The sequence below is a fragment of the Apis mellifera genome, linkage group LG16 (genome assembly GCF_003254395.2).
Source record: "Apis mellifera strain DH4 linkage group LG16, Amel_HAv3.1, whole genome shotgun sequence".
NCBI classification, from domain to species: domain Eukaryota; kingdom Metazoa; phylum Arthropoda; class Insecta; order Hymenoptera; family Apidae; genus Apis; species Apis mellifera.
Genome location: NC_037653.1, coordinates 4,611,449 through 4,638,844, shown reverse-complemented (window position 1 = coordinate 4,638,844; position 27,396 = coordinate 4,611,449). Strand labels below are relative to the sequence as shown.

At 31.3% G+C, this 27,396-nt stretch overlaps 2 protein-coding genes and 3 long non-coding RNA genes across 9 annotated transcripts; 4 read left to right on the top strand and 1 right to left on the bottom strand.

Annotated features, from left to right (window-relative positions):
- Positions 1-235: 235 nt before the first annotated feature.
- On the top strand, positions 236-5,300 carry LOC413119 (heparan-alpha-glucosaminide N-acetyltransferase). Of its 2 annotated transcripts, none has more exons than XM_006561405.3 (12): positions 236-801; positions 1,552-1,689; positions 2,164-2,297; positions 2,388-2,503; positions 2,820-2,988; positions 3,064-3,268; positions 3,389-3,556; positions 3,643-3,764; positions 3,835-3,995; positions 4,152-4,326; positions 4,397-4,509; positions 4,949-5,206. In XM_006561405.3, exons 2-12 carry the CDS (start codon positions 1,558-1,560, stop codon positions 5,128-5,130), a joined length of 1,677 nt encoding a protein of 558 aa, XP_006561468.1. In that variant the 5' UTR covers positions 236-801; positions 1,552-1,557; the 3' UTR covers positions 5,131-5,206. The 2 variants fall into 2 exon arrangements, with proteins under 2 accessions (XP_006561468.1, XP_006561467.1); XM_006561404.3 differs by having other exon boundaries at positions 237-801; positions 2,143-2,297; positions 4,949-5,300.
- LOC551799 (putative mediator of RNA polymerase II transcription subunit 26) lies at positions 5,285-27,325 on the bottom strand. Of its 3 annotated transcripts, none has more exons than XR_003306281.1 (12): positions 27,067-27,325; positions 17,469-17,500; positions 15,627-15,709; positions 14,508-14,877; positions 13,865-14,364; positions 13,354-13,700; positions 12,988-13,175; positions 12,787-12,912; positions 12,597-12,653; positions 12,289-12,411; positions 7,251-10,045; positions 5,285-5,824 (listed from the first exon to the last, which is right to left on the bottom strand). XR_003306281.1 is itself a non-coding variant. In XM_016916945.2 (12 exons), exons 1-12 carry the CDS (start codon positions 27,087-27,089, stop codon positions 5,762-5,764), a joined length of 4,431 nt encoding a protein of 1,476 aa, XP_016772434.2. In that variant the 5' UTR covers positions 27,090-27,324; the 3' UTR covers positions 5,285-5,761. The 3 variants fall into 3 exon arrangements, 1 of the variants encoding a protein (XP_016772434.2); XR_001705880.2 differs by having other exon boundaries at positions 12,289-12,414; positions 27,067-27,324; XM_016916945.2 differs by having other exon boundaries at positions 7,530-10,045; positions 12,289-12,414; positions 27,067-27,324.
- LOC102656592 lies at positions 16,708-18,470 on the top strand. Of its 2 annotated transcripts, none has more exons than XR_001705889.2 (4): positions 16,708-16,911; positions 17,010-17,127; positions 17,247-17,427; positions 18,403-18,470. It is a non-coding gene; the product is annotated as an uncharacterized LOC102656592 (long non-coding RNA). The 2 variants fall into 2 exon arrangements; XR_003306287.1 differs by lacking the exon at positions 18,403-18,470 and adding an exon at positions 17,630-18,138.
- Positions 19,850-23,955, top strand: LOC107965668. The gene is made up of 4 exons (XR_003306286.1): positions 19,850-20,883; positions 21,105-21,601; positions 21,691-22,685; positions 22,763-23,955. It is a non-coding gene; the product is annotated as an uncharacterized LOC107965668 (long non-coding RNA).
- On the top strand, positions 24,053-25,315 carry LOC102656566. The gene is made up of 3 exons (XR_001705896.2): positions 24,053-24,361; positions 24,737-24,956; positions 25,046-25,315. It is a non-coding gene; the product is annotated as an uncharacterized LOC102656566 (long non-coding RNA).
- Positions 27,326-27,396: the final 71 nt, after the last annotated feature.

Sequence of the window (27,396 nt, the reverse complement as noted above, 5' to 3'; positions counted from 1 at the left end):
AATTTTTATCGAATCCTGCAATTCAGGTCATCCATATCGATTTTTCTATTGTCTACTCATCAGATCTATTTCCTCAGAATCCTTATTATCTATACGTCAGTATCTTTCTCTCAAAATTTAACGAGATACAAAAATATACAGAAACCAAACCAAGAAAGTTTATTATAAGTACAAAAAAAAACCACAATTTTAAATCGTATTGCTCGTAAAATTTTATGAAAATATCTCACGAGAAGATTCCGTTATATGGAACATCTGTTACGTCCAAGGATTATATGACTCTCATGAACCGTAAGCGAAGAACGATGATCGTTGAAACGTGTTCCAAGGTCTACCGGATGAAAAGTCGGTTTCAAGGCGGCCTGATATTGTACGAGGAGGATCGTGATGCCGCGGCGAAATTCTTGCTGAATGCCAGGTGAAATGTCAGTCGATGCACCCACGTGATTCGCGGCTAGTCGGTTACCCGTCTGCTCGCCGGCTACAATATTAAAAAGCTGTCGCGCTAGTCTTGTGCCAACTCGTGCCTGATTACAAACCGCGTTCACGCAATATTTAACAGCAGGAAATCGGTTGTCGGTCAAATCATTTATATATTATACACTATACCGTTAAACGCATAATCACCATTAGGAATCATTGCGCGCGTCTCGAGTTGGCAAGTGTTTGGCTTATTATATATTTCGCGGACAAGCGTTGATTAGTCTTTGCTTTTCGTACCGTAACGATTGCACGACTTGTCCGTCTTTTTACTCTCGTAATGTGTATCTCGTAATTTGCGATTTTGAAGAATTATATCAGGTATGTTGTACTTTGTGCTTTATTATTTTTTTATTTTTATTTATTTACCTTTTTTTTTTTTAATTTGAAGAAGCATAGCAAGTACTTCGTTTTTTATGCAATTTTAAATTTTTTTTTCTTCTGTGAATGTACGTATAGTGAAAATATTTAATACGATAAAATTAGTGCGAATTATTTCTAGATTATTCCTATTAAGATTTTTTAAAATTTATGTAATTACTGTAACTGTATTATGTTTAAAAAATTTATGCAAAATATTGATTTGAAAGTGGATTTTGAATTCAGAGAACATCTTTGTTTTGATTGGAGACCTTGAACGACCTTGATGTGACAGGATTGTATTACAACACGAGACATTAAGTAAAAGTTAATTAGGATTAAAAAAATAATGCGATTAAATATGATTCTTAAATCTTTCTAGATTAATAATAATAATACTTCCATGATCAATTTTTAAAAGAAATTGCATAGTTACGATTTTTCAAAATCCATTTTCAAAATTAATTCGTTTCATATACAAAAATAATATTGAAAAATTTAAGTTAGAAGAAATTTAAATTTTACGTAAAAATTTTTATCGTTCCATTTTCTCGTGATCCTATCTAAATAGAAATGTTTACTTGCTAGTAAACATTTCTCTCAAATTAAGGATGCGTGTTAAACGCATCAACCACGATTCTTCGCGCGCCTTTCGAATCGCGAACCGCGATTTTTCCCATGCTCTCAACTCTAACTTTGTTACGTTCCCAGAGTAAAATGGATACCATGGACGAGTGGTTTTGCGATGAGGAATCTACGCTCGGTTACGACGAGGCTTGCATCAATCTACGAACGAACGACAAGGATTCGAACGCCTGGCTCTACCTGCTCTCCGCGGATTGCGCGCTGGTGAGTCACGCAAGGACACCGCTCTTTTTTATGCATTTCGTGCTTTGCATACTTTCTACGAATTCTGGAATCTGATTCCAGAAATTTTTACCTTTTTTTTATCAAATTATTTTATATTCAATATTAAAAAAGATAGTTTGAAGGAAACATTAGAATTATGAATACATATATTTTTATTTAAATAAATAAATTTTTGCAAATCTGATTTGAGAGAAATATTAAAATTTATTAAATAGATGGTGATTGTCGATCGTTCAATTTGAGAAGTGGAAATTTAATAATGTGTAATTTTAATTTTATTTTTATACTATATATAATAATTTTGAAATATTAATTTTTCCAAAAATATTTAATTTTTAAATATTGAATAAATTTAATAATAATAATTTTTAAATATATATATAAAATAATAATTTTTAAATATTGAATAAATATTTTTTTTTTCTTTTAAAGAAAATGATGATTTCGTTGCAGTGCCCGTACACCAGAACCAAACAGATCGTATCGAATTTATCTTCCAGCGTGATAGTCGATACAGTCAGATCCACGAGTTTCAGAATTTTGGATGCTGAAGATCCTAACGAGTTTATATCCGCAAAAAATACCAGGTACATTTATAAAACGTGGAAAAGCAACGTGACGATAAAATGTTAATGCTAGTCCTATATCTACGCGATTTATGCTTTCTCGTGTTACAGCGACGTGATCTGCGAGCTAACGCCGAACTTGGGACAGTACGGCGTGTACGAATTGTCTGTACAGAATCGAAGCTGTAATATAAAAACTCTGAATACGCCAACTTATCCTTACACAGGTGAGATTTTATTATTTAAAATTTTTTAATCGATCAATTTATCAAATATTTAATAAATTGTTATTTAAATCGGTAATAATTTTTATTTAATTATAATTATTATTATTATCTGTTTAATTCATTGATCTATTTAAATCGAAAAAATTTTATAAGAATAACGTATTTATCAAACACGACTGCAGATAACACTTATCTTTTTATTTCAATTAAACTTTTTAAATTTAACTATGATAATATATATATCAATTTAGATTACAGAAAAGAGATTTTGTTGATTCGATCGTATTGAATTAAAAATAGGATTTTTTTTTTCCAGAACTTCTCGTCATTTTTGGGGTGTTGATACTCGTTCTATTCGGCCTTTCTGGCTTAAAATCGTTGTGGAATGTATTCAAGAAGAAATGTGTGAAACGTCAATTGGATGATACAACCGCGATGAAACAACCCTCGAAACGTCGAGTGAAGGCGATCGACACCGTTCGAGGGTAGATCTTTTTTATACTATTTATTTTTATATCGTTTTTATTGTGGCAGATTTAATAAATTTTTGAACGTTGCAGGGCCAGTACGTTGTTGATGATATTCGTGAACGATGGATCAGGTGGTTATAGGATCCTTGGCCATGCGACATGGAATGGATTACTTCCGGGTGACTTGCTGTTTCCCTGCTTCATATGGATTATGGGAGTGTGCATCCCCATTGCCATGGCCGGTCAGATGAAACGCATGCTGCCGAAACATATGATATTCTATGGAATCGTGAAGGTGATTAGTAAGAGAGTTATAAAAATTAAACGTGAAGAAAGAAAGAAGTAATAAAGATTTGGAAGTTTATATTTGAAGAAATACTTTAAATTAAATTATAACTTTATCTGTATGTTGCAGAGAAGCATCCTTATGTTTTTAATTGGATTGTCTCTGAATACTGTAAGCACTGGTCCTCAACTGGAAACTATTCGCATATTTGGTGTTCTCCAACGATTTGGCATTACTTACTTCATCGTTGCCCTGATATACTTGTGCTTGATGACAAGAAAACCCAAGAAGACACAAGTAAGTGGCTTTAGGAATAATTTTTTTGTAAAAATAAAAGATATGATTCATATATTAAATTTGTTATATTATATATTATCTTCTAGTCTCCAATGTTAAAAGAAGTGCAAGATTTTCTTCTGCTTCTTCCTCAATGGTGTGTAATGCTGGTGATTGTGGCTGTTCATTGTTTCATCACATTCTGTCTGAAAGTTCCAGGATGTCCCACGTATGTACGTATAATTCAATGAATTACATTCATCTTTTTACAAAAATATTAAATTATTTTTACTTGCTAGTGGTTACCTTGGTCCTGGTGGTCTTCACGATGACGCAAAATATTTTGACTGCGTGGGTGGAGCAGCGGGTTACATCGACAGAATGATACTCAAAGAATCTCATTTGCATCATTCAGCTACAGTTTATAAATCTGGACCTTATGATCCTGAAGGAATTTTGGGTATATTATTATTATTTTTTTTCTATAAAATAATCCACGATATCATTTCAATGCTATTTTTTTTAATATAACTTCTTATAACCACAAGATTATTTTTCTTCACTTTATTCTTTCAATTATTTCAATTATTGCAAATATTTTATTTTTTTTCTCAAGGTACTCTCACAACGACATTCCAAGTTTTTCTTGGCCTACATGCTGGCATAATAATGATGACTTATAAAGATTGGAAAGAACGCGTGATAAGATGGTTGACATGGGCTGCATTTTTCAGTTGTATAGGATGCATTCTTCATTTTACCAATATAATTCCTGTTAACAAGAAGCTGTGGTATGTCTCCAAAAAAGAAAAAAGAATATTATATAAATTGGAATACAAAAAAATGTATTGTTGATTTCAGGTCATTATCATTCGTATTCGTGACAACTTCTTTTTCTCTGGCCTTTCTCTCAGCTTGTTATTTACTCGTGGATGTCATTAAAGTATGGAACGGTGGACCTTTTCGAATTCCTGGTACACTTGATTCAACTTTCACACAATTATGCAACTCTGAACAGGTTTTACGCCAAAACAATTTAATACCTGTTTATGGACTTAATTCCATTGGAAAAAAATCTGATATATGGTTTATAAATATCATTGCTTTTTTATATAACTTGAATCTCTCTTCAATTTCATATTTAAAATTCTTTCTTATTTATTTAGTTTTAATATTATTCGTTCAATCTTTGATTTGATACTACAGTTTGAAATATTTTGGATAATTAAATTTAATATATTAAATTTAAAAAAAATGATAATCGAGCTTTTAAAATTGTAACTTCTCACAAAATAAGCATCATGTTATACATTTAGAAAAATGACAGAAAGTTTATTAAGAAAAAATTGTTTGGCGTGCAATTTGTTCTTTCTTTGAACGAAGAAACGATTGTATCAGTTCGATTATTTATAGGCATGAATGGTTTACTGTTATACGTCGGCCACATGGTATGCTATCAAAATTTTCCATTCCATTGGAGCATCGGTAACATGGACAGTCGAGCATTGCGTTTATGCGAAGCCATTTGGGGTCTTGGATTATGGACTATTATTGCATATATCATGCACAGGAAACGCATTTATATCACTCTGTGATAATCTACATTTCATATTTTACTATTATTAGTAAATATTGTCAACGATATTTCAAAAGAAAGCTATTTTTCAATTTTTTATGTATTTATTCTTACCTTGATGAAAGATTCTGTATCAAAGAGATAGACAGACTGATTCGAAATGAAGATTAAAATGAACTTTACAAATAATTTATTTTACACAACTTACATAAATATAGCACAATGACAGATTAGAAGGTAACATGACGGTATCCATAAAAATACATCTCTCGCGTCTTAATTAGATAAAAATTTCCTCTCGAACGAAAATGGCATACAATGAGAATCGAAATTACGACCATTTATTTTTTCAACTCTTCTCAATCTTTAAAAGTTGATCATCACGTGATTTAATATAATTAATAAACATCTTCCTAAGAATCTTCATCCCCTAATAATGTGCACACATATGGGATTAGGAAAAAGGAAGAAATAAAACAAAGAAAATAGTGAATGGGGGCAAGACGAAACCTTACATGGGCGACATAGGAAAATATGAAAGTTCAGGAAAGATATCCTACGGTATCGATGATCGTCGTGTTAAACGAATCGTGTTATGAGTCGTAAACAAAATAAAAAATAAAAAAAAAAAAAAAAAAAAGAAAAACACACTAGCAATGCCATGTTTCCAAAGGAAGCACTCGTCCTTGCTCAGTAATCCGTTGCATCTGGACCTAAAAATTGAAAAAAACGATGTCATTTCTATAATCTATTATCCTGTTTTATAAATTTTATAAAAAATGGTGAATCGAATAATTGCGAGCATATCAAAACGTCGAACTTCATTGCGCTACGATTTTTTATGAAGAATTCTAATTTATTTTATTTATTTTTATATTTCTTTTCCAGTTTGTTAACCATGTAGTTAATCATTCAGAAACACTTAAAAATAACATCTTATTTTTTGACTTTATTAAATATTATATAGCAAATGACTTCCATTTAATATAATATACTAAAATTGATAATATTTGAATACGAACATATCTGAATCGAATATATTAGTAAAATAATAAAAATAACGATTATTCGAGCAATAATTTATATACAATACAATATTAAACTAATCAAAGTAATGAAATATAAATTATTTCGATAAATAATTATTAGCGATCGACCGATTATCGATCATCAAGTTTCTTAATTTAATTAATGATAATCGAATTCTAATCGATTTGATAAATCCAAACAATCGATTCGATAAATTGCGATATAATCGTCGCGCTATTAATCGATGGCATAAATGAAACAATGCATGCATGCATGCTGATTTATTGCTATAGTAAAAGCACGATTTGCATTATTTACGATCAATTATACGATGCGTATACAAAATTTTAATTGGGAACATATTCAATACAAAAACACTGTTAGTAATTGTTACGAATTGATTAAAATAAATCACATTTTGCCTTCGTTTCGTTTACACTTTTGAATTCTGAAATGGAATGTAAAATGGAATAATAAACTTTGTATATAAATATTTTGATATTAAAAACACTGCGATAGCATAAACAATAATTTATCTCGTTCGTTATCGATCGAGATCGATTCGATTGATCGAAGAATGAAGAAAAGGATAAGAGAAAATCAACAAAAATGAAAATGATTACAAAAAATCAAGACACAGGAAACATTTTAACCAATAAGCTAGTGGCAAACCTGAGCAAAGAGTAAACAAAAAGAAAAATAAAAAAAAAAATGAAATTTCGAATCATGGCTGAAAGGATCGATCCGTTCGCGGAAGAAAATTGCGAAAAAAAAGAAAATAAAAATGATCATCCATTTACAGGATCAGTGGCCTTCGAGAGCAACGCAAACTTAAAATACGAATAAAATAGAAAAAGAAGAAGAAACAAAGAAAAAAATAGAAAAAAACATTAGAATGATAGAAAAAAAATTAAATAAAAAAAATTAAATAATTATATAAAAAAGGGCATAAATTTTTCATTTCATCGAATCAAAATTATTGAAATTTATGAGCTATATGAGCCTTTTTTATACAATTACGAAAAAATAAAAAAAAAAAGAAAACAAATAAAATATACAAAAAAATCAGGAAGAAATGCGAATAGATGAATATATGGAAACCATATGTACCGATAGAAAAAAAAACCACGTAGCCTGTAGCCCCCCCGGGCATATAGTCAGCCCAGTCTTGCGAATCTAGAGAAAAGTTGCGCGAGGCTCGTCCGTGGTTGCTCGCGGCCAAACGCGGCCTCATTCTGCCCCGGGCCATCAGCAATGGTCGTTTTTCAGGTTAGCTTGAAAGGATGAGGAATTATTAGAAGAGGATACCGTGGAATTCGTTTGTTTCCCTGTTTTCAATGTCTGTGGCACGCTTTTCGTGCTTTTGATTCTAGGACAAAGGACGTTCACCTTGTAAGACCAGGGTGGCCTTCGACTTTCGAGTATCTTGAAGGCTAATGATGGTATCACATCATGATCCAACACAGGAGTCGAAGATTTAGGCGTTTTCCATGCCTGATAATACGGGTCCTCCTTGCAGGAAGTTCGATCTTGTCGACGATACACATCACCATTTTGATCCGCATCATGCAGTCTTTTCCACGATTGTTCACTGATGGGTGAATATTCGGGAGAAGTCACACCACTAGAATAATTGGAACAGTAATTTTCGTCGTAGTTAAAATTGTTGCTGTTCAGAGGAAGGCTCAAGTATTCTCTTGATGAAGATTGATTAATTTTTTCTGTATCTTCTGGAAGGATCGAATCATCGTTCAAAAGTCTGAACAACCTCGAGTGAGTTTGAGTTCTTTGATATTTTCTATTTTTAGAGGAAGTGCATTCTGAATCTGTATCTACTTCTGAAATCATACGACTCATGTCAGAAGTAACGCCACTATCCTCGTCGTCTGTTTCTTCTCGAGAATTTTGTACATTTAATAAATGCTTTGATTCTTTTCCTGCCTTCTCGTCGATGTCTTCTTCGATTTTATTCTTCTTTAAAGAGTCATTGTTTTCTAAAGATATTTTATCTTTTAGGTTAGAATTTGTATTTTGGAACTTATTAGAACATTCTTTAGTTGAATCGTCCGTCCATTTGCACTCTGAAACGATCACTTCTGGTTTTAAAATATTCCTATTAATGTCGCGAGTTTCTAAACCCGTTTCTTTTATTCTTGTAATATAAACAGTGTTATTTTCTTTGTTCAAAGATTCTTTACCAACTGAATCATTGTTTTTCACGTTGGTACTGTTTAAGTGTTCTTCTTGAGGCTTGATCGTTTTATCTTCCTCTTTCTTCACACTAGACTTTCTTTTAATTGTGAATTCCGTTTCTAACTCTGTCTCTTCGAAATTAATTTTATTAAATCTAGTTGGAATTTTTCTTAAAGTAAAATTCACGTGAGGCACAACAGGATCTTCATCTTCTTTTATCCTAGAATGATTCTTCTCCTTTCGCGTGTCATCGAAACTTTCTTTCTTAACCTCTTTTTTAACCGTGAAATTTACACTGGTATTATTTTTTATCAGAAAATTCGCAGATACATCATTGATCTTCTCTAAATGATTATTATTTTCTTGAATTTCTAATTTCTTCTTTTTTTCTTTTTCTTCTTTATTATAATCTCTATCAGGCTTAATAGTACTGTCTCCAACAATTACAGTAGTCACATCCTCATTATTTTCAGATACAGAAAATTTGAATCTCAATGGCAAACTCACACTGACAGTAGGTGCATCAGAATCATCAGGAGGATCATCAGTAGCTTCAAAAGGTGTTTTATTCCAATCTTTAACATTTTTAATTTGTGGTCTAGGACTTTCAGAGTCTGGACGTTCAATATCTTCATAAATTACACTTAATTTATGAGGAAATGTATTGACATCTGTTTTTTTTTCTTTCTTTTCCATATCTGATTCTTGTTCTTCCATATCTGATTCAGAATCACTATTGTTTTTGGAAGATGCTTCTTGATCTTCATTACAATATTCTTTATTGGAATAATCTCTCATTGAATTTCTGTCATTTTCATCTTTGTCCAATCTTCCATGAGGATTCAACCCAGTGGAATAAGCCAAATAAGAATCAGAATCATCACTATCAGAAGAAGAATCATCAGAATTATTGTCACTTTTAGATGATTCAATAATGGATTCATTGTCAGATTGTGATTCAGAATCTGTAGAATTATTAGAATCAGTAGAATCACTAGAATCACTAGAATCACTAGTATCAATGTAAGTATAATTTGGAACATTCACATTAAGACTTCCATTGGGACAAGATTTAATTTCTGATTTTTCAGATTGCTGATCATTTTTATTTTCTTCTGATGCAACTATTTCATCAGGAAATTCTTCTTCATCAGTGATATTCATTGCAGTAGTACAATCACTGTCTCTGCTATTATTACTAGCAGTTCTGGCCATATCATTTCCTTTTTCCCATTGTTCTTGACAATATGCATCATTATTTTCTTTTAAAATTTTATTTTCCAATTCATTATTCTCCTGAATATTTTCTAGAATATCCGGAATATTCATAGTTGGAGGAATTTTAGATACATCCATGTCATTATTGGCTTGTTCACAACTGTGATTAAAATTATTACAATTTTGTAAAGAAACAGGAACCATGTAAGGTGGATAAACATTAGAATAAGAATTTTTACAATTGGTTGAATCAAATTGAGGGTAAGATGGATAGTTTTGATTGTAAATGGGAAAATATATATAGGCTGTATTATCAGGATGATACGGATAAGATTCATTTGAAATCCCAGGATAAAGAAGAGGATAATAACCCCACCAACCGTTGTCGTGGGTCCAAAATGGTGGATTAGGAGAGAGGAAGACACCCTGCTGATTGCCCGGCACGTTATTCTCTGTTTGGCAGTGGTAATCTGCTTGACGATTTTCTTGCGTGGCTACAACAAACAGCAGAATGCATTCAGACAAAGAAGTTCAACTGTTCCCATTTTTGGGATGGTGATGTGGTCTTGCGTTTTTCCCTTTTGTCCTTTTTTTCTCCTTTTTCTCTGCGTTTATTTTTTTTTTTTGTGCTTTGATCTTCGCATTTTTTTCTTATGCGAATTTTTTTTAGGGTTTTTTTTTTTTTTTTTTAATTTTTTGGTTCGGGGAATGGAAGAACGAGTGATAGACATTTATTTATCATTTTCGTCACATAATTTTTAAATTGATATACAGAAGTTTACGAGATCTTGAAATTTTCAAAATTTTTATTTTCCTTCACAGTATCAATCATTAAATTCTAATAAAAAAATAAAAAGATAAAAGATTAGATAAGAAATGCAGATTTCGACATATGTATATATATACATAAGATATTATCTCACGGAATAATTATCGAGAAAATATTTCGAATATTTTTCATACGATAAGTGAGGAATTCGAATGTTTGCTTGGTACACATTGCTTTTATTGTACTTATATCATTATTTACAAAGAATCTTAAAAAAATATATCACGATTCTTCAATTATATATGCTGAAAATTAGTAAATGAATCTTCAAAATTAAAAAAAAATTCTATACATTTTAAAACCTTAAAAATATTATTATATTTTCAAAATAAATGTCTACCACGTATGATCTTCTAATTGGCTCTGAAAAATCGATGGACAAGCGAGATTGGGCAAAGGATTGAAGCGACGAATTGTAATCACGAAACGAAAGAGAGAAAGAGAGAAAGAAAAAAAAAATCGTGTGAGATCCTGTGTTCAAAGGAAACGATCGAAAATTTTGTCGTGAACGCAAAACCAGTCGATGATGTTCGACCATTGAACGAGCGATCATTTACGCTCGAATAGGAAGACATGCTTCTTAGGATATTCTGGACAAGATGATTAGAGTCCAGAATATTCGTAAATATATCCATTTACATGCAAGTGATCACTTGTAATAATATTAAAATCCCAGCGAGAATTAAACACATGTGAAATCGATTAATAGTACATGCAACATTCCCGGTTAAGTTACCCAAGTCCATCGTAGCTTGCCATACTTTTTTGTACATTAATTTTTATTTATTATCGTATATAATAGGAACTATTTTGAAAGATCGACTTTATTTATGACGATAATCGGACGATAATGTTATCAGATGACCAAGAAATACAGAAAAATTAATTTTTTATTCGTTAAAATATTTTTTTTTATTTTGATAAGAGGAAAAGAATGTATAAATATCGATTTTATAAAAGTTATAACTTCTGGAAATGAAAAACTTTTCTTTAATACTTTCTATTTTTGCAAATAATTAATTTGCCAGGTTTAACAAAAACTCAGAAGAAAATAAGAAATTTTCTTTTATGGATTTTATGATAAATCTTTTGAATATATTTTTTGAATTCATTCTGATTGAATACTAAATATATAATTCAAAGTATAATCCATTAGAAATCCAAATTTTTAATAGTTATTCAATTATAATTCAATATATATTTATTTATTTTTCAATATATTCTTTTATCCTGAAAGGAACAATCTTGAACTTTCTTGGTTATCTAACACAAGGAATATCTGATTACTAATATATCATTGTAATACTATTCGACGAAAATAGATGGATAATTTCACCTACCATGTTTTTCAATAATTCATCTTTAAAAACTATGTCAACAGTAATCACAATTTCTATAATTTTTGTTTCAATAATATTTCATCGTTGCTCGATGATTAATTTGTGTCACTAATTAAGTACACAGAAATTATGATCGTAATTTACAACACACCATATATATATACTTCTCTTTAACGAAATAATTTGTAAAATTAAAGAAGAGCGAAAGTTTCAATCGAGCTGAACGATATACCAAGGAATTTTCGTTATTCCTGTGAACACAGGATTCGGGGGACGTTCTAGCGACGGCACGCAATCGTTACTTCAAGTTTTTAATCATTAAATTAGAAATTATAAAGACGCTTGTCACTGAAAATTAATGTATACAAGGGTCAATAGAAGCTTGTTGCGATTAATTCATCATGAACGAGTAGCGTGTTCTTGCGTGAATAATGAACATGTTGTTGTACCGCGTTTTTCCTTTTTTTCTTTTATTTATTTATTTATTTATTTATTTTTTAAATTTGGAAAAAGAGATTAAGAATTTATTAAATTGAACTGTTTTTTGATTTCATAGATCGATACTTACCGACACTTTCCGGCGCTGTCATCGCTTGTAATATCCTGAAAGATCTGGAGGGAATTGCGCTGCCCATGTATTTCTTTGGCTCTGGAACTTGCTGTTCACTTGGTGGTAAGTTTGCTTGCATTTCTTCTATAATCATCAAATTTTTTTTTTTTTAACAACAAACTGTAAAATTATAGAATTGCATTTAAAAGTTCAAAATTATATCGAAAAAAATCGTTATAAACAAAATATTATATCAAAAGATCGTTTAATTGCATGAAAGGAGACTTAGAATCGTGAAAAGTCAATCGAGAGATTGATTTACTCACCGAAAGTCTTCGAATTCCTGTTCTGCTTCTTGTTAATAGCGGACGGTGGTCGTTGCGCTGTAATAATAAAGGTTTCATTTCACTCTTTCGAATATGATAAAATCTCTCTCTCTCTCTCTCTCTCTCTCTCTCTCTCTCTCTCTCTCTCTCTCTCTCTCTCTCTCTCTCTCTCTCTCTGAATAAAACTTACTCGTGTTCACGACAGGGGCATCGCCAGATTCCGTCATGGTCTGCAAGAAGCGGAAGGCTCGAGAAGGTATGGCCCCGCCACGATATCTCGGATCTTCCTCGTGATGGAGAGAAGATTCGTTGTCGACTGTTGGAAAAAGGTAACAAAAATCAAATTGATTAAAAAAAATCCAAAATTTATAATCCCATTATATCATCGTACTTTGTTCCTTGAATTTATTCATCAAAATCCTGTCGTCCTCCGATAATTGAAGTTTTCGCATCTGTTCAGTGTCCACGTCGTTCGCCGTGTCCGTATCCGTGATCTTCTGAAGAACTCTGAAGGATCGAGACTGAACCGGAACGGAATCCGACTGTTGCACTTGCACAGGTATAATACGTTGGGTCGCTCTAAAATTTGGATTGAAACGAAAGATTGGATTAAATTTTATACCCAGGCTGTCATTTAGAATTAAATGCAAGCAAAATTAATACACATTGATGGAAATTAACGGTACGTAAAATATATAAATATATGTATATTTGTAAAATTTATAATAATAACTCGATGGAAAATTTTTCAACTTACACTCTCGTATTTTGATTTTCAGGCACATTATTCCTGACAATCGGTTGAGAGTAAGTATTCGAAGAAATTGCTGCACCAGTCTTCTTATCGTTTCCTTCAATCATGATAGGTATAATGTACGCGCCACCTGTCGATTGAGACTGCATCTGATTCTGCACTTGATTCTGCATCTGATTCTGCATCTGATTCTGCATCTGATTCTGCATCTGATTCTGCATCTGATTCCGTACTTGACTTTGATTCTGACCAGTTGGCTGACCCCATCTCTGTTGGTGCGGACTCGATTGCTTGAACTGATGATGGCCAGGTTCCGGCTTCACGTCGAAAACAGACGGCCTATCTTCAATCTAGAAATAAACCATTAGCATAAGTTAGCTATTTCTTGCAAATAACAGTAGAACTTCTATTATTCAAACTAGTAGAAAGAGAAGATTGTTATAGATTCTTTTTTTTTTACATAAATTATTTTATATTTTGAAAAAATTAATATTTATTTCCAACAAACACTCACTCGAATAGGTATCACACGTTCTTGATGCTGACTCTGAGGATTAACCTGTTGTGTTACAGGAGGGCCAGAGAAAGGACGTTTCTGTTGCTGATTGAATTGTTGAGGTTGTTGATATTGGTATTGTTGAGATTGTTGCTGAATCTGCACCGGTCTTTGTTGAATTTGTGGCAGAGATTGAGGCCTTTGTTGAACTGGTTGCTGCCTCTGCTGAGTTTGTTGCCATTGAGGTGATTGAGGTGATTGTTGAACGGAAGATGAGGAGACTGGAGGTGATGTTGGACACTCGACTGAGCTTTGTTTATTCACGCTGGATCGTTTTGCCCATTCAGGTAATTCTTCTTGTGGTTTATTCTTGTTCTGGAGCCACGGTGTTGGTGCCTTTGTCAACGTCACTTGGGTTGGAGTGCTTGGACTCTCAGGAGTATTCGGCTGAACTGCGATTGTGGGGATTACTTTGGTCTCTACTTTGGCTTTCGGCGATTCTGGTTGCTTTTCTGGAGCTGAAACGACAAGTATATGTTGGTATATATGTCCATGTTATTCTCTGTGTTAGGAAAAGACTTAAAGATTTAAAAATTCAAAAAATAATTAAATAAAGATGTCGATAAAATTGAATAAAAAAAATGAATAAATTAATTCTTACTACTAGGTTGAATCCTGTTAGCAGGTGGCGTGGAAGGTGTCCTGTTGACCGAGGGTTGAGCCGGAATATTGGCCGGGAAGACAGGTATCGCTACCTGAGGTTGAATGAATAAATTCGCTGTATTGGGCGCTGGTGTCGGCTTCGATTCAAGTGCTGACTTCGGAGGACCTTCGATCCCCTCATCATTGGCGTTTTTTGCTACCCTGCGCGCCATTCGAGGGCTTCGAATTTGGGAAAGGTCCAGTTTCCCGCCCATTCCAGGCGTATACGTGAAGGGCTTCTTGTCTTTAGTCAGCATCGCGTTTTGAATTGCTGCTGGTGGCTCGTATGCATCGTTGCTTGGTATCAACGGTTTTCTCGTCGTTGGCGCCTGAGATTTAATGATATTTGGATCGATACCTTTTTCTATTTTCAGTTATTAATTAATGATTAATTGTAAATTTTTTTCATTTTTGAGAATAAGATAAGTAATATCAAAGTATGTATGTTTTTTGTAAAAATTGTAAGAGTATATTTGATATGTGTTTCTTTGTTTGATTCATTCTTTTGATGATTTCAGATTATATTTAAATATATATCTGGACAAAAAACCCAAAGTTAAAAACAAACATTGGACCAGGATAAATATGGAACAAAGAAAATACAACGACCTTGAGTGGCGGCTTAATTTACAGACTTTAATTCCTCGTGACGGATCTTTATATGTTTTCTCCATGAATTCCTCTTAATCTCGTTCCTATTCATTCATTTTTTTACAAATACATCCCCAGGAAAGTAATGTTTCGTTCTAATCATTTTTTATTATTCAATTAAAAAAAGAACAATTTAATAAAATATTACGATTAATTTCATTAATTTCTTTTTTCAAATTAAATTTTCATAATTATAATTACATTTCATTTTCAATACTTACCATTTTCTATTATTATTCAATAAAATTCTAATATTCAAGAAGAAGAAGAAGAAAGAAATTATAGGGTAATGTTAACACGATAATATTTAATTATTTCTCTTTTCTAATTCTTTAAAATTTCCAGGTCATCTCGATAAAATCCACGAGATACGCTCGCAATGAACGACGAACGTGTACTGAACTCGAATTGCCGATCTTCCGCTTACCTCTGCGGTGTTGATTCTCATGGCCGGCACCTGGCTAGGCACCGGAGGCGGTGGTGGCGGTGGAGGAGGCGGAGGATAAAGTCCTGCAACGATTACCGATTTAATGGAATGCTAACGAGAGGTCAGGTATGCGGTATGTTGCGCACATCGTTCACACGTTTCCGTGTGGCTCACCGGAAATTCTGAACTCTCGCCAAGATATTTAGTAATATTTATCAAGCTAACACTCTCTCGCATATCAAATCGAAAATTTAAATCAATTTCAAGGTTCAAACTTATTTCTCATCTGTCTCATATCATATTGACCATGATTTTTTTAATTCAAATTAATTTTACATGTAATGAATATTAAATAAAGTTTTATATAGTAGGTTGTATATTATGATACACAATCAACGATTAATTAAACATTTAAATAAATTTTTTTGCATAGAAAAATTTTCTTCAATAAAAAGTTTTGTAATTGTATACTGTATTAAGATGTATTGAAATATGATAGATTATAATTTGTAAAATTTATAAGAAGATGATAAAAGTGGATAGCAAGATGAAAAAAAGAAAATGACAAAGGAGAGGAGGAAGAAGATAGCAGAATAAGAGAAAGAGAAGAATTGAAAGAGACGGAATTGAAGAAAAAAGAAGAAGGAAAGAAGAATTAATAAGTGATCGTGTGAAGAGGAATTAATAAAGAAGCGAAGAAAGAATTGGAGAGAGAAAAAAAAAGAGAATGAAAAAGGATAGAAGGAAACGAAAAGAGAAAAAAAGTATATAGTAGCAAAGAAATGCAAGTGTAGAAAGAAGAGAAAGGAAAAGTGTCAAAAAGAAATTGAAAGGAAGAAAGCAAGAATGATAAAGGAGGACAGAAGAGAAAGAAAGAGTTTGACAAAAGAAATATCTCACAAAGAAGAAGAAGAATTTAGACAAAAAAGGGGGTGGGGGAGGGAACAGAATATAGAAGCAAAAGAGAAGGAGAAAGAAGAGTTTGAAAAGCAAAAAAAACAGGAGAAGGAAAAAAATGATGAAGAACAAGAGGAAGGAGAGAATATGATATAATGTGATTATTTGTATTGTTTGTATTGTAAAATTTGATAGAATTATTTGATATTAAAGATATTCTGAGATTAATAAATTCTATACAATTTGTAACTTTTGATAATATTTAGATATTTAGATAATGTTCATATTGAAACTATGGTACAGATAGCAAATTTCATATTGATATTTATTCAAATTTTTAATACCATGATTATATTTGAAGATATGGACGAGCGAAAGTTTTTTCCAGGTAAGTTTGGTATGTAATTTTTTTTTATGGTATTCACTGTATGAATCGTAAAATCGTAGAATGACAGTTAATAGTGAACGGTAAATTTGGTTTTTCAGACTTTTGTTAAACTTCGCATTTGTGAAAGTGGATCTCAAATATGTATATACATGATGGAATTTAAAATTTGTGAAGATAGATGTTTTGCATAAATCATAACACATGGGAAACTACTGAGTATTATTTTTTTTATTAATTTCAAAATTAAAGAAAAACATGGAAATCTTTCAAAGTTAAAAAAAAAATCATATATTTGTTTCTTTAAATTTATTTTTTATTTTTTTTTTTGTTTTTAGGTAGAAGATATTTTAAACAATGTAAATATACATATTATTGATGAATATTCAGAAATATTTGTAAACTTTGAAGCGATGCATCTAATTGCATATCTTTAGCTTTTCATTCCTTGATTATCACGAGGCAGCAGTTATTTGCATACGTCGCATATCTTCGTTTCAGCGTTTCGAGAGAAACGAGGTTCGTGAATAATTATTTTACTTTGGTATTTATGTACATACCTGTCGATAGGACGTTACTGCTGTCCGAATTCCTGAAAAAAAAAAAAAACATTTCACTTAACAAGATTACAGATCATTAATTACAATAATTTAAATTAAAATTTAATTTTCTAGATTTTTTTTTTTTAATTCTTTTAAGATAATAATTTTCATAATTGCAGAGGATTAATTTTTTATGAATTATTATTAATATCTTTGCAATATCAATCTTAATCGAGCAACTATAGAAATATATTATAGTAGAATATGATTATTTATAAGTCACAATCAATGCACTGAGATGGTAAATAAAAATAAAAAGTAGATACTAATTTGGATGATAATAATGGACGAGATCCAATCTACAATATGTAAGAGTTATTTTCATTACGTTACATCATCCAAATAACACCATAATTCGAAAGATAATTAATAAAACGATTATCGGATTGTGGTAGTAATGGTTAAAGAGATAACGATGAAGATTTTCTTGTGTAATGGTAACTGGATGCATTCCTGCGTTATCTATGGAACGCAGTATTCAAGTATTGAGTCACATAACATGGTATTGGCATTTCGATGCACATATGTGATATTGCAGTCTGTTGTCAAAATGGCTCATTTCGTAATTAATAATATGTTAATGAGAATAATTTTTATGAAATTTTCAAATTATTAATAAATTAAATTAATAAAATATATAATTTGTTATTAATAAATTTGTAAAGTTTTATTGAATAGAGATCTATTAGAAATGAGAAATAAAATTGAATAATAATTCAAAAAAATAATATTGCATATTTAACTAATAATTAATAATCATAATATTATCATAATATTGCATTCACTGTTTAATCCTTATATCAATATTTGATTATCTGGTCATCAATATAAGAATACAACAATCTATTTTAGAAAATAGATTAATTAAATTAAAATGATATAATTCTTACAGGTACATGTTTGCAATGAAAGATGCTTATAAATTCAATGCTTTTCTGTCGCATATTTATTATTGCACAAAAAGTATTTCACTAAAAAATATAACTACTGATTTAAATACCAAGTAAGTTTTTAAAATAGTTCTAAAACTGATGGCTTGAATCGAACTTTCTATTTTCACTGTCCAATTTATTTACTTTGCGACACGGTAGCAGCTACCGTTTTCGCAATCAGCCAGCTGAACTGCTTTTGGTATTATCAAGGAACGAAGCGGTAACCCACATACACTTACGTGACCGCCAGTTATCTTTCGATGACTCGACCATGTTTCATTGCTTAATCCCTTTTATGGAAGTTTCTCCTCGTACGAAGGTTGAGTCGTTTAATTATTTTACCAAGTCTAGAGAACGTATACCGTGTATCTTTTCAACCCTTTGAATTTACAAAAATTTTTTTCACATCTCCTAATGAATTGAAAATATATTAATATATTATTCGTGAAAAGGATTTCAAACTTTCAGATTAATAAAAAAAATTAATTATAGATGATTTAAAATTTATATAGTTTTGAACAAGTGTTCCATTTTCTCTTATCTGTGAGGCAAAAAAGAGAAATTCACAGATAATAGTTAAACAAGTTTCTATGAAAGATCAATAAATTATAGCTGGAAGATGCTCAAAGTCTATATATTTGATAAAGATCATTTGCCAGAGAAATAGGGAAGGATAAATAATGAAATATCTAAATCTATGCGATATTTATTTTATTAGAAAATGCTTCGATTCGAGAATCAATATGTAAGTGGATGATAATCGATGAAGCTATCAGCAGGTACTCGATATTCATCGTGGAGCGTGTTCATGACACGAAAAGTGGGCGGCAATTATATTTCACTGACGAAATTGCGTGTAGCTTATGATGATTCGCTATTTAAAGCGGTGATATTTTTGCAGCCCGGTTTCAAGGAGCGGTCAACTACTATATTCAATATTGATGGTTTTCTATTTTTGCAGTTCGAATTGTTGGTGTATTCAAGTATGTGTTTGCTCGTCACGTTTTCAACGAGGGTGACTGAACTTTTTAAAACTTTCCTTCCAAGAATTTGTTAATTGATGATCGATCAGAAAAAAGAATTTGTAATTTGAAAGTTTGTTAATTGATCCCTGATCAAAGAAAAGACAAGAAGAGATAATTTCTTTTTTTTTTTAAAAAATTATGAAACAGAAGATTTTATTTTCAAAGGAATTAAATATTGATAAGTATTGAAAATTAATTTAATTTTTTCAAATATTGAGAGAGAGAGAGAGAGTTGGATAAATTGTTAAATATATTTTTTTAAATTTAAAAATTATGCTTAATTATTGAAACGAATGAATTAATTTATTTTCAATTTCAAAGTTAGAAATTTTGAAAATTTGAATGATAAGAGAACTATTAATTATTTTTCATTGTAATTAATATACAGTATCAGTTTTATGATTTAAAAATTTTTAAGAATCATTGTTTCTCTTTCTCCCTTAAAAAAACAAACGTAAGTTCTGTCATATAGAAGTCAAGATTATCCAAGAATGCTGTGATCTGAAAATATAGAAATATCATTCTCAAAATGTGATGTTGAACTCACAACAAACTCGTGGTCTCGTGCGAAAATCTCTTTTAATAATAGAATTTTGGAGAATAGAATCGACACGAGGTCGCTTTTATCTTGGCATACCTATTGGTGCCACGTGCCATCTCGTTTTTCAACATTTTGTATTTTGATCCCTCACTTTATATATACTCATAAAAATAGAGATTAATTGATACAATACAACAATACATAAAATAACATTAATCCAACTATTCTCATATCTCAATATTACAATCTCAATAGTTCATTCATTTTTCAACATTTCTTATAATAGTATAAAAGAATACTTTGATAATTATTGAATACTTTTTTTGTATCAAGCAAAATTAATATTATAATATTTTTCTATATATATAGAATCTTGGACAATGATTATTTGGGCAATGTTAAGTTCATTTCCTTATTCATTATTAGAAATTATCAAATGGAACCACGTTGAGCTTCATTTGTAAAAATTTGTAAATTTTCACGAGATTATTTTCACGAAAATTGCCATCGTACCACCAACCGTGAACCCGGTTCGATTCTCGACTAATTTTAACATTGAATCAGACGAGTGACGTCATTGTTATCACGACTGGGATCGTAATTCAGCTGGTCGACTTTCTCGGAAAACGCGTTGATCGTTTCCACGATGAGAAGTTTGGATGATAAACGAAATTCCAACGATGAACCAACCAAGAAAAATGATAAACAATGAAGGTTCAAATGATTCGACTGAATATATGGTTTTTTACAACTTACAGGAATTAGTGATAAGAATTGTGATAAGAAAGTGAATATACGTCGCAAGAATGATTTCAAATTATTCAAATATTGCTTAAATTTTGCAAATTTAAATATTAATTCTTATAAGAATTAAGGTAAGAAAAACTATTTGGGGATCCTTTGCTAGCTTTTTCTTGTAGATATCTTTATTTTGAAATTCTCAGGAATCCAAATTGAATTTCCTATGATTAAATATTTTACAATAAATTCTTTTCTATAAAGTTATTAAATCAAATTAAATATTTTGGATACATTTAGAATAATAAATCTTCTAAAGTTTTCAGTAGATACTTAAGTTAATCATATTATATTTCAGTTTACAAAACAAACAAACAAAATATATAATTCATTTCAATGACAACTTATACATTGTGAGAATCATTTGAACTATAAAATCATTCGCACAAAGACTACAGAGATTAAAAAGAGGAAGACAATATATAATAAACACAAAGTATAAAAATACAGTAAATTGTTTATAATTTAAAAATAAGCTTCAACCATTTCATTCCATTTATTTTTTATACATCAACTTTTTCTTTTGACATTTAAAATCCACATTATAGATTAATATCCTGTATTGTAATTTTATTAGTGAAAAGCTACATTTAAAAATTTTAAAACGGAATGCAAAGTGATACTACACGAAAAAGTAATATTATCCTGATTCTCAAGGATATGTAGATCGAGTTGGATCCTTCGAAAGAGGTAACTCTCCGAGGGAAAGCTCGGGTGAGGGCGAGTGGAGGCGCGCTTGTCGCGATCCTCGGAACCCAGCCAACAACAGGCCGTGGCTTGTACAAGTGTATTTAGGTAGATACGCGAGGTGGTGTTAAATTTAGCGCGAACCGACCTGCGCGTTACCGCGCCGCACAAAATGCTTCCGATTATTTTATTTTTAGGGTTACGGCGCGTCGCGGCTCCACTGTGGAAAACCAGAGACACCTGACGGCGTGTCCGATGTTGAACCATCCGCGAATTAATTAATGCCAAATCCTTTTTCTTTTTTTTTTTTTTTTTTCCGTTGCTTTCTTTAAGAAAAGTAAAGAAAAAGATACGTACATATAATTGGTAATCCTTGGAATTATTCGGTTACGTTGAATATTCAATCCTTTAGGGATATTTTTATAGAGATATTGATCTTCGTATTTTATATTCATAGGTTAATGAAATTTAAGAAGATGGAATATTAAAAAGTTGAATGAGTCCTAACTTAATAACAAAGAATATAATAATATGAATTATAATGAATTAAAGATAAAATAAAGTTGAGCACTATTTTCAAAATAAGATATATATCTATAAGATTCAATTTCTAAGAAATTTTATACGTGACAATTGGCTTTATTATATTAATAAGAATACAATCACGAGGAAGATTAAGAAAGAGAGGAAGAAGGAAGTTGGAACAACTTGTTGAACAAAGATAGTCGCACTTTCACTGGAGGAAACGTAATCTAAATAGGATCTGCCTTTGACAGACGGATAGAAAGAGACTCAAGACGATTATCTCTGGAAGGAGAAAGCGATGATCCCGTAAAAATAGGTTTTACACGGTTCAAAGAAGAGCTGACTTCATCGATATTGGTCAATGAGCCGGTTAAACAAAATCCTAAAAGATGTTCTGATCTAAAATTTTAAAGATGGCAATTCATTTCAGAATATAAAACTCTTGCGTTATTTTTCATTAATGGAGGAGCATGTTGAAGAAGCAAAGTTATTTTGGACAATCATTATTGGCATTGTGCTTCGTTCCAAAAAATACTTTTGTCGACAAAACTTATACAAATACATTTAAAAATTACACAGTGCATCCATTTGCGAAAAACATTTTTAAGAATTATATATATATAGTGTCCATTAACCTAGTGTTCCTTTGCAAAAAATATTTTCCAAAGTAATATTCTCTTATCTATCTTATACACACATTTAGAATAAAATTCTAAATGAGCTAATTTTCACTTCCAATTGCAGTGTCCCGCCCCTCCATAAAATTGAAGAGCAATTCTCGAGAGATCAACTGTGAAATATATTCACCTCGTCTCAACTAGAGTGTAGCACGACATCGAAGAAACGCAATGGTTAAACGATACAACGAACCGTTTAAAAATACATCACGCGGCCAGTCCGCAACGACACGTGGCAATGAACAATTTTCCCGTACCCTCTCGATCGAAGGGTCGTTCACACCTGCAAATTTCCCTGATGACGAGACGTTACGTGGATATACATATGTATATGTTGCAGAAGAGAATGCGCCGCGCCTAGTCACGTATCCGATCAGACGAGAATGGAATCGGATGATGAGCTCGAGCAAGGTTCCGAGACGTTCAAAATTGGATGATTCGTAGGCGTGGACCTAGAAACCCAACGTTATATTTCCATCCAACGTTGGACGATCCACTCTGTGGAGGCCATCGAACGTGTCATCGCCTTTGAGGAGGATATAGTTTGTAAGATCCATCGGCCCTGTATAAATGAATTTGGCCTTGAAGAAGAATTTATGGAGAATTTGGAAAACTTTGATTGACGGAATATTTACTCAAGGTATTAGAATTTATCTGAAAAATGTTGAAATTTTGAATTTGAAGAGGATATAGTTTATGAAATTAGGTTATGTATGATTCTTGAAGAAGAATTTATTGGTGGAACGTTGAATAATGAATTAGATTTAGGAGTTTTGGATTAAAGTTTTAATAATTCAGAAATAGAATTTTTTTCAATTGGATTCATTTCATTTTATATTTAATATTAAAAGAAGATCATTCTCAATATCTACAAAAACTTGGTTTTGTATTATCTAACGTAATATAGAAATGGTTCATTCTAATGAACGAAAATTTCATCGTTGTCTAACGTCCAATATTTGCAATATTTTTTCGCACTAGCAACAAGAATCGACGAACGAACGATTCTAAGCGAGACTTCTTCCAAGAGCGTAGGCGTGCGAGTATAAAGGAACGTGGCCAACACAAGTTTTATATTTTTATACAAAAATTGTCGTCAGCTTAAGCTACTCCCTATATATCACCACGTCTGTGACGTAAATTAATGAAAATGGAAAATAATAGAAGAGGAATTGACGTAAATCATCTATTCTAGTGAAAATTAAAAATGAAAGCATTAATTTTGAAGAAATTAAAATATAGACAAAAAATGAACGATCTCTCATATTAATGAAAATCATATAAATGAAAAAGAAAGAATATATCAAATAATAAAAAAAATGAAAATTTATAATAATTTATATAGTAAGTTAAAAATAGTAAAAATTAAATAATCTTGTGGAAATTTTAATTTAAAAAAAAAGAGAATGTAAATGAGAAAACAATAGGAGAAGGATGAATGTAACAACCTACATTAAATAATAATAACAAAGAACGATAAAGAATGATCTTAATTTTAATTCGAAAAAGGAATGCAAATGAAGAACAAGAGGTAATCGAACGATCTCGATGCATCGATTATTTCATCGAGCTGTTCAGTGAGATTACTCATCCGCATAGATATAGAATCTCGTCGTGGGTGGCAACTATAAACATACGAACTTCCCTTCGATTGGATCGATTTTAGGTACGTTAGTTACTTTTCTAAAACATCTTCTTACTTTATTCTTATCTTATTTGTATAAAATCTACACGATTTATTAAGTTATTCATTCTTAGTTAGAGATAAGAAATCTCAAATTCAAGATGGTTTCGAGTAATTTCTCGATTATTTATAACGTATTGAGTTGGTTAAGTGTTGGTTGCCAAGTTGGAAATTGTTGTGCACAAAATGGATACACGATCGTTTATACATTATAAATAGATCAAAATTTCTCTCTTCCTTATATAATCTGATAAAATTTCTAAAATTTTTAACTTATTATTTATACAAAATTTTATTTATTTATTGATGATCTTTATAAATAATCTTAGAAAAATATGAAAGAACAATTACGCACAGGTACTGGATATTTAGTAATTTAGCTAGTAATATTGAATCGATCGAGAGAAACCAATAGGAAGGAAGCGATTAATCGAAATCGATATACCATTGCGATTCATCGAACGAAGAATCTTTCGAATGAATGCTCTTCGGTGTTTTCCTGTTCGAAGAAGAAATATAGGTCGAGGAGCTCTTTCTTGGAATCAAGGTCTTGGGATTGCCATCATCGAGTAATGAAGTTTTTTTTTTTTCTCTCTATCATTCTCGATTTTATCGTAATAATATATTCGAAAATGAATAAGTATGGTTAATAACTAATCCATTTAGAAATTTTCGATGAAATGGACGAAAGACTTGGACCAGATTTATTAATTATAATAACTCACACTTGGCAGTCAACTTTGTTTACTGATTCTCTATTTATGTAATTTTACGCGGCTTTAAATAAACGCGTGAATGTGAAGCTAAGAACTTTCAGGAAATTCTACTGAAAGATGACCAAGGAATTCAATCTTTGTAAATAAGATATTGATGTATTATTAACAAGTTTGGGAAAAATTTAAATACAATATTTAAAATTTACCATACACACACACATATATATATACTAGAAGAAGAAAGAAATTAAAATTTTACCAAAAGTTCAATATTTTGATAAAAATGTCTCTTTAAGATCAAAGTATATTTAAGTATCTATTTATCTTATTCATATCTTTATAAAAATTAAAAATAATAATTACATCTTTCCAGGTTAGACAAATTCATTTTTTCCCCAATGTATCAAATACATTCTAAAGGAAAAATAAATAACAAATATATAATTTGAAGTGGAAATGCAAAGTCTCGTAACCGGTTACGTGAATTTCTTAATCGCACCATATTATATGGACCCTATGGAACCGGGATCCCGACCTTTCCCAATCCCCTAACGCGCTCCAAAATTGCTGCTGCTATTTCTGTGCAGCTTGAAACCAAGGAAAATCAACTGCGCAGATCACGGAAATCTCAGCCATTCTTTAATCAAAGAATCTTCGCAAGCATTAAAGAATCCTTGCAAGTTGATGCAAGTTTGAAAATTTTTAAATCATAATTCATTCAAATACGATTTAACACAAAAAATAGGAACAAACGCTGTTCTACACGCGCCCAAGGATAACCCTTAAACAATCCTAAAAACGAAGAAAAAGGAGAAGAAGAAGAAGAAGTTGAATCTGAAGTTGAAAAGAAAGTAGCAAAAGGAGCAAACAGGACCTCCTCGCTGGTCGAGTCCTGTCGAGAGCCGAACTAGAAACCAGTTTCGACTATCTTTCCATTTCTGGACCCTCTTGCAAAATAATTTTGTAACTTATATATGAAATGACATATTACAAGCATTTCATATTTTTATGTCAAGTGGAATAATTAGTTGAAGTTGGTTGATATTTATACAAAAATTGAATATATAATGATTGAATGATTGATAAAATTTATTTCTTTTTTTCAGTTGTAAAAGAGAACTTATTCTATTTTGTGTTTCTTGTTTCATGTTTCTTTTTTAATAAGATGAGATTAGATTTTATTTATAAAAATTTATAATGAAACTATATTTATTTTTTTAATACTGTAGTAGAAAATTTATTGTGAATTAATTTGTGAATTGTTTTTGAAATGTTAAATTTTGAAACTAGTATTTCTAATTATGTGAATAGAATTGTTGACTAACCTAAGCTTTTTCTGTGACTTCAATGGCAAATGAGGTATGTACTTAGACATTAGAATCATTTGTTTCAATTAGCGTGTTCATAATATTTCTTGTTTCTCACTTTGAGATAATTTCTAAAATTAAATTTTCTTGATTTTCTGTGCAATATTGAGTTGCAGTAAAAGAATCTTAGCGATCAAAGATTATTATTGTTCTAAATGATTCTAAACGATCAAAAAGCTTTGAATCATCAGAAGATTTCTGACAACAAATCTCTAATGATCGGATTCTTGGACAATGGATTAAAAATTATTCATTAGATTGTTGCAAACGAAACAATCAATTTCACAAATTTATAAAACCCTTCAGTAAGTATTAATTAAATATATAATATGAAATATAATTTGAATAATATTATTTATCAATTCTGTTGAAATCTGTCTTTCAATTTTTTCAGCAACAATCCAAGCAAGAATCTACCACTAAAATTTCCAAAATCTCCTTATCCCAAAAATCAATCTTTTCAATTAATTCAATATCCTAAAATCAATGAAAAATCAAATCTCTCTATCTAACAAATCAACTTTTCCCTCACCTTATTCTTAACAATCCAACTAACAATCTCTCCCCGTTTCCAGATAACAATAAATGGAAAATGCACGCTTACCCCACGAAAGTCGAGGTGCTCATGCTCTCAGGGTAGCGTATCCACCGCAGACGATAGGAGAGATTCCGGTGTGCGCCGGGTTAAAGCTCGCGGCCGCCTCGTGCCGCTTTCCACCAGCCGACAGGAACCGGTTCTTCTCTTCTAGGCTGGCCTGTTCCACCGCGAGGGCCCGTGAAACGTAACGAGGAGGTGGTAGATGACGGATATGGAAAGGGACGAGCAGCACCGATGCCGACACTAGCGCGCGCCCGCCGCTACTGCGGCCGCCTCGAAATCCATGGATCGTGGACCGCGATCCGGATTTCGTCGCCGTCCCTCTTTGCCCGCGCG

Coding starts and splice junctions, on each gene's coding strand:
- LOC551799 (XM_016916945.2), bottom strand. CDS start 27,089: ATGAGCACCTCGACTTTCGTGGG. Junction 15,710..17,468: donor CAGTAACGTCCTATCGACAG/GTATGTACATAA, acceptor TAATCGTTGCAG/GACTTTATCCTCCGCCTCCT. Junction 14,878..15,626: donor TGAGAATCAACACCGCAGAG/GTAAGCGGAAGA, acceptor ATTAAATCTCAG/GCGCCAACGACGAGAAAACC.
- LOC413119 (XM_006561404.3), top strand. CDS start 1,558: ATGGATACCATGGACGAGTGGTTTTGCGATGAGGAATCTACGCTCGGT. Junction 4,327..4,396: donor CCTGTTAACAAGAAGCTGTG/GTATGTCTCCAA, acceptor TGTTGATTTCAG/GTCATTATCATTCGTATTCG. Junction 4,510..4,948: donor TGGACCTTTTCGAATTCCTG/GTACACTTGATT, acceptor GATTATTTATAG/GCATGAATGGTTTACTGTTA.